Below are 12,029 nucleotides of genomic sequence, written 5' to 3' on the forward strand. Positions count from 1 at the left end.
CATCTTCGCTACTAACCTGTCGGACCAGCCGCCGACGATGCCTGTTTCCTTTGCTGATGTTACCCGTTAATATTTATAAGGATTATTAACAATGCGCCCTTAACGGAGCGCACACTCCCAGACACCCTTAGAGTGGGGGTAGCTGTTCCGGTCGCAAAGGAGATGTCCTCGACCTGCGTGGCAAGCTCAACCGGAATTCAACTATCCAACTATCTTGTAGTGACAGAAGAGGGTGGCCGTTTGGTGCCCAGCTTCCGCCGGTTCAAGCCAGAGTAAGGGTTGGAGCGTTGGAGTCAGCAGTAACAAACAAAACACAATTTATAGCAAGAGACGATAGGAATACACAAGAACACTAAAAATGTACAGATGAGAGGTTCACAGAAAAACAAATGCTAAGTATGCAACTACAGAGGTATTCAATAACACAGAGTCTTTACAACACAGATCTAACACGAGAGAGTCACATAAATAAGTTCCGGGAATATCTGCTCGGGAATCAGGTGCACTGATCGCCTCTCGTGAGCCTTTTCAGCCTCGACAAGCCCGTTCCAGCCATGGCCGCTGCCTCGAATTCAGCGTTGGTCTCGAGCGCCTACAACTACAAAATTCAGTTCAAGCCAGGGAAGTCGCTGATTCCTGTCGACACCCTTAGCCGTTTGCCTGTGTAACGGCCATGAAGAACTTTGCTCGGTCTGTATTCTGGTATCCAGGACTCGATCGGGACATTGAGAAGCTTGTCAAAGCGTGTTCAACATGCATAGAATGGGGCAGCATGCCCGCTGCCCAACAACCCGTTCCTTGGCCGAAAACGGAAGAGCCGTCGATTTTGCGGGGCCCTTGGAAGGTCACATGTTGATGGTTGTGGTCGATTCTCATAAGAAATGGATCTAGGTTGCTGCTATGAAAACTGCCACTTCAACGAAAACAGTTGAAGCACTGCAGACAATGTTCAGCCGATTCGGCTTGCCGAGGACTCTTGTGATAATGGGCCGCAGTTGGATGCGCGGAGTTCAGGGCATATATGATGCACAATGGCATCATTCATTTGCGGACGGCCTGGCGGAAAGGGCGGTACGTACTGTGAAGCAAGGACTAAGCAAGAACACGCGCGGTAGTCTGCAAGCTCGCTGCTTGCGCATGACAATTCCGTAAAGACCGCAGATGGGGAGCAACATCGCCGCTACCTGGACCAGCTAAAGACCAGGAGAACCAGTGTGGAAAGAGCGGAGGTTAAACCCGAGACTCCCACGGAAGCATCAATGGCTGACGACAGCCCAAGCGTATCGGTAGAGCCGCAGTCTCAAGCGCACGGCAGCAGCGGGAGCAAGCGTCAAGCGGGCGCTGACATGCAAACGTGCAAACGCCGTGAGGCGCAAGAAGAAGACTCCGCGTAGAGTTACTGTATATGCAGTAACTCTAAGACTCTAACTCCGCGTCACCCATGTGTCACGTGATTGCGCATTGACGATCTGCAAAAACATTCAATGGCACAGCTAATCGGCAGCACGAATGGTTGCGGCCATCACGTCCAGTTACGCGCGCGCTGCCATGCTTTGCGCGAAGAGACGCTTATTCGCGCCTAAGTTTGAAGTCAGTCGTTGTCTTTCAGTCGGCGATGTGGCAAGCGTCGAACGAACTTTTACGCCAGCGGATGTCAAGGCGTTCGCCGCTCTTTCGGGTGACAACAATCCGATCCACCTGGACTCTACCTATGCAAAGAGCAAAAATTTGCCGGCATGTGTTGTGCATGGAGCGCTAATAAACGGGTGAGTACAATTAGCTTCCCTGCATGCACTTGTTGAAATCTCTAAAGGGAGGGGAATGAAACAGCATCCATACTAAAACCGTTGCCAACTGCTGTGTTTAAAATCAGCACTCGATCGCTATCAGATTCTCTACCTCGGACGCTTTCCTTTCTTTTTTCTTTTTTTTTTTTTTCCCCTCTTAGTTTGGTGTCTGCTGTTATTGGAACAAAGCTTCCGGGGCCTGGCTGCGTCGTCGTTCATCAAGTGCTCGAGTTCCCAAAGCCGCGTGAGTTGTGAAGCACGGACGGTACTTTTGCCGCGCTTTTTGTGTTCATTCATTCATTCATTTTCGGCAGAGAGCGTGCATATATGCATTCATTTTTTGGAGGCAACGCCTGACGAGGCCTCGGAACGCAACACTGATAGGGAGAAAAAATGCAAAACAAAAAGAGATTGAATTGCACTAATTAGGTACAGTAGTAAGTGATAAATGCATCCCAGTATTGATGAATTTTATTGCAAATTTGAAGAAAATGCCTACGTAATGTCCTTGAACTGCTGCGTCCGATTTCATTTGCTTCAGTTCATGCCCTGATGTGGTGTCATGCCCTGATGTGGTGCTTATTGTTTGGTGTAACTTTTATTGTATATATATATATATATATATATATATATATATATATATTTTGTGCTCACTCCTGCTTGAAGTCATGCGACCCAGCAATATTGTTAATAAATTATTAAATAAAAATGTCGTTATACGCGCCTAACGAGAACGAAATGACCAAAAAAATACACGGATACACGCCACTGATCTGTACAGAGAATGCAGCTACGAATTGTAATGATACTGTCAAAATCATAGTTTTGCTGGAAACTGTGGGAAACATGAATTCATTTTAAACATGAATTCAAAGCGTGCTGCACTCAGCTAGACAGAATAATTTTCTATACACTGAGAAGGAGATGTTTCACTTGTTTCTTAAACCCAGACGGTGAATTTGATTTGCGTAGGGTGTCGAGTAGCTGGAGTCAAGTAGTGAGCAGTTTGGAAATTTGATGGCTAACTAGCTGTGTTGCGTATGATGTTCGAGTTCTGTTTTTTACACACTTGCCAACCTGTAAATGGTAGGTGCAATTCTGGCATTTATAGGATGCAAGAAAAGTTGAACCAACAGAAATGACACCGTGGTACACCTACATAGCGAGGCTGGACTGAAACATGTTGAAAACTGTCAATATCTTATATTTCTGGAAGGTAGGTAGGGTGTGTTCATATAGTGGTTTATTTGCCATAATTCTTATAGCCTGCTTTTGTGCCACGTGTAGTCTTTCAAGATTGGTTCTTGTTGTAGACCCCCTATACTAATATGCAGCAATATAGACTGGAGCAAATAAACGCATAGTAAAGTTGGCCTACCAGGTAGGTATCGTAAACATCAGTTCGTTCAACACGCCAGTGATTTTAGAAATCTGCACTAAGCTGCGATACGTGCAGAGTCCAGTTCAAATATTCCTCAAAATATGTTCCCAGAAACTTGTGTGTGCTCACCTGTTTCAGAGGGTTCCCTTAAAAAACAAGGTCAACAGAGACGTCAGTAAATTTGTTTTTTCATTTTTTGCACAAAATATATATTTTTTCAATATTCCAGTTCGGCTGGTTACAGCAGAGCCAGGACGACAGGCCTTGCAGCCATGTATTTGCTTGTTATGCTACCTCCTTTAAAAAATACATTTGTATCATCTGCATATAAAATAATGTCTAATGTTCCAGATATCTTTACAATACTGTTTATAGCGACTAAGAATAGGATTGGCCCTCAAATCAAACCCTTTGGGACACTGTACTTGATGATTTCCAAGCTCTGTTTATTGTTCCCCGAGGCTTACAAACTGAATGTGATGCTGCAGATGTTTAATAAGTCCATTGCATTACCTCAAAGGCCATTGTTCTAGCTTTTTGAAAAAGAATGCCATGTTTTATAGAATCAAAAGCTCTCTTGAAATCGAAGAATATTACAAGTGTGTAAAGTCTGTTTTCCATGTTTGCATTTATTTTTTTCCTTAATACTGAGCAAGGCAGACTCAACTGACTTGCCTTTCTGAAACCCGTATTGATGCTCAGATCTGTTTTTATTAATCAAGAAGGAAGTAAACTTTGAGTTTATTGCGTGCTCTGCTATTTTCGAAAACACTGGTAACACGGATATAGGTCTGTAACTGCCAAGAACTGTTCGATCGTCGCTTTTATGAACTGGGCAGACGGAGCAATTTTCATTTTGTTGGGAAATAGCCCGTCTATAAGAATAAGATTACATATTTGCAACAGAGGAACACACAAAATATCTGACAGCTTTTACTGGACGGACTGCGATGTCATCAAAGCCACTTGCACGGCCATCATTCAGTTTGACGCTAACAGCAGCGATTTCATGCGGCGTTGTTGGCTGCAGAAAGATGATTTCTTCTACTCTGTCAGTGACAAACTCCAGCTCTTTGCGCAACTACTGCCTGATATGCCAGAAGTTAAATAGTGAATTTAATTTATCAGCCAGGTCAGACCCCGAGCGACACCACCAATGCCAAGTTCTTGCGGTATCTAGCTGCTTTTTCTGAAAGGAATGATTTCATTAGCCTCCAAGTTTTCTTGGAGCGGTCGTAGTTATCTATAAACTTGTTAATGCAATATGCTGTTTGGGGTTTCTTCAGATCAGAATTTAATTTATTTCTCTTTTTTATATTCCGCTAGCTTATCCAAGTCTTTTGTCGCAATGAACACCTGGAATATTGCATCTCGTAGCTTTATTCTTTTTACAAGTTCTTTTGTGATCCATGGCTTTTTGGTCTTTCCAATATTTTCTCACTGGCTTGGTGGGGGAAGGTTTTAAAGCACAAATCAATTCAGTTCAGCCGTGTCCGACTCTTCGTGACCCTGTGGTCCATGTCACGCCACGCTTTCCGGTCTCTCACTATCTTCCTAACATCACATAACTAACTTCATCTGCAGTGCCTCGAGGATGCCATCTAACTATCGCGTTCGCTGCCTACCCCTTCTCCGGCGACTCTCAACCTTTCCCAACATCAAATCTTTCTCCAGCGACTCCTCTCTTCTCATCAGATGGCCAAAGTAGCTGAGCTTTAACTTTAGAATTTGACCCTCCAATGAGCAGTCAGGGTTTATGGTTGACAATATCGACTGATTTGATCTTCTGGCAGTCCAAGGAACTCTCGAGAGTCTTCGCCAGCACCAAAATTCAAACGCGTCAATTCTTCGGTGGTCAGCCTTTTTCACAGTCCAACTCTCTCATCCATACATCACAACTGGAAAGACCATAGCACGAGTTATACGGATCTTGGTTGGCAGACTAATGTCTGCTCTTTACTAGGCGGTCAAGGCTAACCATTGATTGCTCTCTTTCCCAGAAGCAGGCGTCTCCTACTTTCATGGCTGCAGTCTCCTTTCGAAGTAATCTTGGAGCCCAAGAAGAGAAAATCTGTCACAGCTTCCACTTGTTGTCCATTGATGCTCCAGGACTTGATAGGGCAAGACGCCATGATCTTTGTCTTTTTAATGTTCAGTTTAAGCCCAAACTTCTCACTCTCTTCTTGTATGCGCATCAGAAGTCTCTTGAGTTCCACTTCACTTTCTGCCATTAAAGTGGTATCATCCGCATATCTAAGGTTGTTGATACGTTTTCCAGCAATCTTCACTCCAGCTGAAGACTCGTCCAGACCGGCCTTCCTCATGATGCACTCAATCAATTAGTGACTTGCTATTTGCAGTTATACAGGTAGGCACATTGATCACATTATCCAGGCCAGCAGATTGTGCAATTTGTATTTAAGTTGTATGAAGAATAATCTACAGAGATTAATATGGAAGTCTCTGGTTATAACAACTGGTGTCTTCAGGGACATACGGTTCTCACACAGCTCTTAATTTTTGTAGAGGTCCAGAAGGTGGATCCTCTTAAACATATACAAAACCATTTGACTTGTTGACATCGTGTGAGGTTAGCAGAGCAGTGTTAGTTTCAGTTTCCCGCTAAAATGAGCACGAATTCTCACCAGTGTGCGTGTGTAGTACATTAATTATTCTAGGAACTAGGTCCCATGTATTACTTCCTGTGAGTGGTTAGATTATGGCAAACTGTGTCGGCTCTTTTGCAGCACAGTCTAGCAATGCATTCGATGAGGAAAGCGTTGTCTACCCTCCGTCACTCATTTTGAAGTATGCAATGTCATTAAAATTTTTTTTTTTTCTCACACGCATTAGATACTAAAACCGTTTTGCTGTTTTCATCTTGTTTGAAGCATATATGGTGACACACCTGTATAACCTCACATGCATCTCTGATACTTATTAAAATCGCTCAGCGTTGATCATACCCGTCTTTCAGTCTGGTGCGAGAACTGCACTAACAAACTACACACCTATGTAAGTTTCGCACACAGTAATCAGAATCTTCACAACACTCGTTCTTTTTGCTTTAAAAACATATCAGTATGTGAACAACACATACGGTTTTGTATCGGGATGTTTAGCTACCATTAACTATGCTACCTTTGTGCTCAGCAAGTTGTCAGTTCCCATATTTTGAGCTCAGCAACAATGCTGCTCACTATGAGGAGCTTTTCACAAAGTTCTTGAAAATGGAAACAGCACACTTTCTGTGCTGGAGTACTAGTGGTCTTTACCTTACATTTTTTCTGGTACAATACCTACTATTTCCTTCTGAGTGCTGAGATCTCAACTTAAAATATTCCTAGAAGCAGGGTGTTCAACAGGAAGGTTTTCTGGTTCGGTTTCAGCTTCGGAGACACATTCTGTTCTAGTTCAAATGGTTTGACCCTGCCCGAACTGGTTCAAACGGGTTCAGAAAAATAAAACTTAACGATAACCGGAACAGTTTCAGGGACCCTGTGTTTTGTAAGTGGTCTCGTCCACGAGTGTCATGGGAATGAAGACTTCATTTACCGTTTTCTTTTTTTTTACTTCATGTATCGCTTCTTCCAGCTAGCCTGTTCCTGCCGCCTCCACTGGATTTTCTTTCAGTTTCTCACGCTTCTGTTCACCGATTGCATGATTACTGCCATTTCCTCCTTAGTTTTTTTTTTTTTTCTTTCTTTTTTAGGGCCTAGTAACAGGTTCTTTCGGTCCGCTTGACCTTGTCCCTCTCCCTGCTTTTCAATGTTTTTGTCCCGACCACCCTTGTCACCGCGCAACTCATAGACCAGGTTACTCATTAGTTACGTTTTCTCTCAATAGTGCACTTCCAGCTTTGTGCCACCTTTCTAGACTTTTTCTTGGGTATTCACATCAGTGATGGTGGATAAAGTGTTAAAACTCATTCTTTTTTCCGACACTGCAGTTGTATGGGCCGAAACAGCACATGAAACCAGTAATTCCACTCGGTTTGGTTCCAGTTCGACACCCTGCTTAGCAGTATCTTCAGTGTTCAGGACAGAACTCGATATCTTTGCGCATAGTATTCTCCAAGTTATAGGAGATGAATAACGTTAGAGGTGGTGCTGTTTGTTTAGGTGCACATGTTACACTTACTGCCAGATTTCCTAGAATTCCACTGTTCTGCCTTTCTACTCAATCTTTCTCTGAAATCAGCCTTCCACAGCTTGTGTACTTATGTAGCCTGTGGTGCATTGGGCAGAATGAATTGTAAGCATATTAGGAATGCTGCCTAGAAATTTGGGACTTATTTGTGTTGAAACTGTTATACATCAATAACCTGAGATTTGCAATAAATGGTGTTCTTCTAGTCCTTGTTGGCGAACCAGTTTCAGCACGTGTGGAAGTAACATCTATTCGGAAGTCCATTGTTCACTGCACCTATGTATGCAAGGCAGGAGTCGGAAAAGTGAGTCTCCTCCAAATCTACTGCTTCAGAGAAGCATTTCCACTTTGTGTGTAATGAACTGTGCCTTTTCTTCTTCCACTTCAGGTAGTCATGACTGGCCAGGTCAAGCTATTTATCAGGTCTGAAGGTGTGGCTGCAACTTAAAAAGCGAGTGACAGAACCGCAAAGAAGTCTGCAGTGTTTCAGTTGAATCATTCAAGCACGTGCATGGCAACCCATGTTCACTGTTCAAACACAGACACAACACTTTGTGCCGTGCAGCAGTTTGTCCCAAACCATTTGAAGAAATTTATATTTTTCTCCAAACTGTAGTCTATTCAGTTTTTACTCTTTTTTTATACTTTTGTCTTTCTTGTTAATGTGGAGGTGTATACAAAACAGCAACATTCTTTTTTTCTTGCTGTTACAGAAAGCATATGTAATCATCTAGATCTTTGGTGCAATTTTCCAGTTTCTTATTTTTGTGTACTGTCTTCTCCTTACTGAGGCCTTAAGGGCTAGCACTTTTTTAAATAAAGAAAATTTAATGACAGCACGTTTTCACTTCACTTAAAGAGCCTCTTTTGCATAACTCACGACACCAAGCTCAAGCGATGCAGCCTGACTTTAGGAAAAACTTTATTCTCTCTTAAATAGGAAGATGACAGTAAGTTCATTTGGGTTACACCGTAACATTATGTAGAACACTCACAAGGCACTTTCACAAAAATGTTGCGATTTAAAAGACACCGCGTAAATCAGTGCATCGAAAGCCACACCATGCCACGTAACAACCATGGTAGTTTCACTGAATCGCCTAACAAGTTCAGTTTCATTAGGCTCTAACACCGTTCAACAAAACCTCCTGTCTCCATCCTCTATCTCTCCTGCATAACAATGTGCAAACAATAAAGAAAAAAATAAATGGCCAGTTAGATTGAGTTTCATTTCGCAGCTAAAGAGCCTTTAATATCCAAACGCTCTCAGACTATTAATATAATTGCACTCCATTGGTAGCCATTGAAGGCTGTGCGTAAAATATAGTGGAATTATAAAAAGCTGACTCTTCATTACAAAGTTTGCGTAAACATGCAAAAATTGTGGTGCTTTATTAGAATACAGTAAACCCTCGTTAACACGAAGTTGTAAAATCCGGGAAAAATTTCGAGATAAGCGGAGTTTCGAGTTAAGAAAAATTCCGAAAATTTCTGGCGACAGTCCCTGGCGATCAGTCGCGCGATGCCGCCGCCAACGCCTGTCGTTCTTCGCTCAAACCGGACTAGAAAAACTTCGCTCGCAAAAAAATAAATAAATAAAATAAAAACAGAAATTGAATAGCTATATTTTAAAAACCCAGAACCATGCCCAGAACCTGAGCGCGACAGCGACGAGAGGAAATTCTTTGGTGGCCCTAGGCCCGCCACGCCCGTCGACACTCCACTGCACAAAGGGAGCAATAAATGCAGAATTCTCAGGAAAAAACTGAACTTTATTATTTTGGCAGGAAAAACTGTGTAATGCTTGTCTGCTTCGCGTTGGCATTCGGCCCGACAAAAGCGTCTTCGAGCTGCTGAACGCATAGCATCAGCCGTTGGTCGCCGCCGCTGCATTCAACTTTGTTGCGGAGCAAGCGTAGGAGGTTCCTTGTTTCTGCAGTCGTGGGCACTTCTCTAGGCTCTTCGTCATCAACCTGATCACCACCTTCGTTGCCTGTCATTGCAACAATATCTGCGTCGGACAGCATTCCGGTAACAGGCACGTCCGCTTCATATAGCGCATATTCTTCAAAAGTGATGACTTCGGTATCGCCGGCGCAACCAGTAGCTTCGCGAACTTCGTCACAGAGTTTATCACAATCACTGAACTCGTCAGTGTCTGGTTCGAGCGATCTCTCGCTGCGCGAAAAGCCCGCGTGCGCGAAGCAATTCGCAATCGTCAGGGGCCGGACTTGTCGCCAGGCTTCAGCGATCAGGTGGACTGCACCCAGTAAATCTATTTCGTACTTCTTACCGCTGTCGTAAGAACACAAAATTCGGTGCAGGAGGCTCTTTCTATAAAATTTGCGAGCAACCTCAATGACTCCTTGGTCCATCGGCTGGAGCACGGACGTCATATTCGCAGGCAGGAACTCCAGCGTAACTGCTTCCAAGTTGTCGATTTTTCCGTGGCCGGGGCAGTTGTCCACCACGAACAACACTTTCCTACCGTCCTTCGCCATTTTGCGATCCAGAGCACGTACGTACTGTTCAAAGAGTGCCGCAGTCATCCAGGCCGTTTTATTGGCGCGGTAGGTCACGTCTCTGGGGAGCCGTGCATTTCGGAAGCACCGTGGATTTTGCGACTTGCCGATAATAAGCAGCGGCAGCTTTTCATCGCCGATGGAGTTGGCTCCGAAAAGTATTGTTACTCTGTCTTTGCGCTGCTTAGCGCCTGTGCACGCTTCTCCCTTCGGCGTGTATGTGCGGCTAGGCAGCATCTTATAAAAGAGTGCTGCTTCGTCAAGGTTGAAGATGTCCTTGTCCGCGTAAGCTTTTTGCAGCTCAGCGAGGCGGTGGTTCCGCCAGTTGTCAGCAGCCCCTTCATCAACGGTGCCGCTCTCGCCGTGGACTGTCTTCGAGGCAACGTTATTTCTCTTCTTAAACCGTTCAAACCAGCCATTGCTGCAACTGAAGTCCATGCGGCCCATCTGCAATGCCAGAGCGTCGGCCTTTTCCATCATCATTTGGGTGGTCACGGGAAGGTTGGCTGCCCTGACATTCTGGAGCCACAACATCAGTGCTGCTTCTACCTCCGGGAATTTTGAGGCCCGAATCCGCTTCCGCTTGCTTGAGAAGGTTTGCTCGAAGTCGTCCAATACCTTCTGCCTGTTCTTTAATACTGTCGAGAGCGTCGACAATGGGATGTCAAATTCTTTGGCGATGCTTGTTTTTGACTTTCCTCCTTTGTCTACTTCCTTGATTAAGGCGACTTTTCTCTCCAGCGTCAGAGATTTACACTGCTTAGGGCGGGACATCGTCGTCCGTTGCGGACACCACATACAAAACAAAAATCAGTCAACGCTTCGTGCACATAGCGCGATGAAACCACACAATCACTAACCGGTATGCACGTGCGAAGGACAGCTGACCGAACCACGCCGAACCGACTGCCCGATAAGACCCATCAGCCCTCGCGCGCGAGCGGCGCTCACGTGACTGCTCCCAAGGGCGTGGCTGCGTCCGCGGGAATTTTGTATTCGCTCTTCGAACGTGATCGCGTTCGGCACTTAGTATAGGAACAAAGCGCTCGCTCGGAGCCCGTATCACGTTTCGGTAATGACCTTTACCTTCGGTCCTTCCGGTAAAGATTTCGAGATATCCGCATTACGCCCGAAAAATACTTCGAGATAAAAGGGAGCCAATACATAGCACCTATGGGAGGTGAAGGCGCGGCGTAGAAAAGTTTCGACTTAACCGATTTTTCGAGATATGCGAGTTCGTGTTAACGAGGGTTTACTGTATCATGGCTGGGCAGAGTTTGTGTTTGTTGCCAACGCGAGAAAATTCTCGCTGGAAATTTTCAGCAGATTAGACCCACCAAAGAAAGGCTACGGTAATAGTCCTATTTACAGATTTTATCAAAGTGAAAACAGTTGTGCCATATATTAAGTTCATACAAAGCCTATGAGACCATAGCAATGAAACAGCTGAAGTAAAGCAACTATGTACCTAAAGCTTCTCAACATAGCAGTTATGTGTCCTTGCTCAACTATGTTGCAGGTAAATAATTACACAGTAGACTAAAGCATTTAATAATTGTATACATATAATATAATATATATCTAGTGGATGTGCATATTGTCCAAATGGAACTTCTCCAAAAGGGTTTGATTTCATGTGATTGCAGGTTATGGTAGCTGCACACTGCACGTGACATAACTCTCTGGGAAAACAAAAGTAGTTTGTTTGCCATATTTTGTTGAAGTCAACGTGAAAGTATGCGCAATTTCTACATATTTTTTTTTTCAACAAGAGATATATATATATATATCGAGATTGATATAGTGTTACGGAACAAACAGTGTCTACTTCAAGCCCTGAAGGTTGGCATAGTACGCCAAAGCCAGCTGTAAAAGTTTAGTATGTACAGCCTCGTCCACTTCTAGCTATAACACGGTCACTGCTTTCAAGGTGTCATTGCATACGACCCGGCCACGCAGTAATCTAAAGTGGCTGGCCATGTGAAGCAGCACATCCGTGTCTATGTGTGCTTGCATCGCTTTGCATCAATATCTGCCTGCGTCAGATACAATGTTGCTTTAAAAGCAGTGACCGTGTTCTAGATAGAAGTGGACGACCCTGTACATAGAATTGCATATAGACTTAACTGTTTACAGTGTTGCTTGCATGGACTGACTGGAACACACAAGGCATTCCAAGCCACCTTGGTT

General features: G+C 44.1%; 1 protein-coding gene across 2 annotated transcripts; it reads left to right on the forward strand.

Moving 5' to 3' along the window:
• The first annotated feature begins 670 nt into the window (after positions 1 to 670).
• On the forward strand, positions 671 to 8,395 carry LOC146175375 (hydroxyacyl-thioester dehydratase type 2, mitochondrial-like). Of its 2 annotated transcripts, none has more exons than XM_084581711.1 (4): positions 671 to 1,766; positions 1,949 to 2,031; positions 5,447 to 5,536; positions 7,524 to 7,621. In XM_084581711.1, exons 1-3 carry the CDS (start codon positions 1,510 to 1,512, stop codon positions 5,509 to 5,511), a joined length of 405 nt encoding a protein of 134 aa, XP_084437837.1. In that variant the 5' UTR covers positions 671 to 1,509; the 3' UTR covers positions 5,512 to 5,536; positions 7,524 to 7,621. The 2 variants fall into 2 exon arrangements, with proteins under 2 accessions (XP_084437837.1, XP_084437835.1); XM_084581709.1 differs by lacking the exon at positions 5,447 to 5,536 and adding an exon at positions 7,706 to 8,395 and having other exon boundaries at positions 685 to 1,766.
• Positions 8,396 to 12,029: the final 3,634 nt, after the last annotated feature.

This window comes from Amblyomma maculatum, chromosome 10 (assembly GCF_055883805.1).
Source record: "Amblyomma maculatum isolate TAMU_Amacu chromosome 10, ASM5588380v1, whole genome shotgun sequence".
NCBI classification, from domain to species: Eukaryota; Metazoa; Arthropoda; class Arachnida; order Ixodida; family Ixodidae; genus Amblyomma; species Amblyomma maculatum.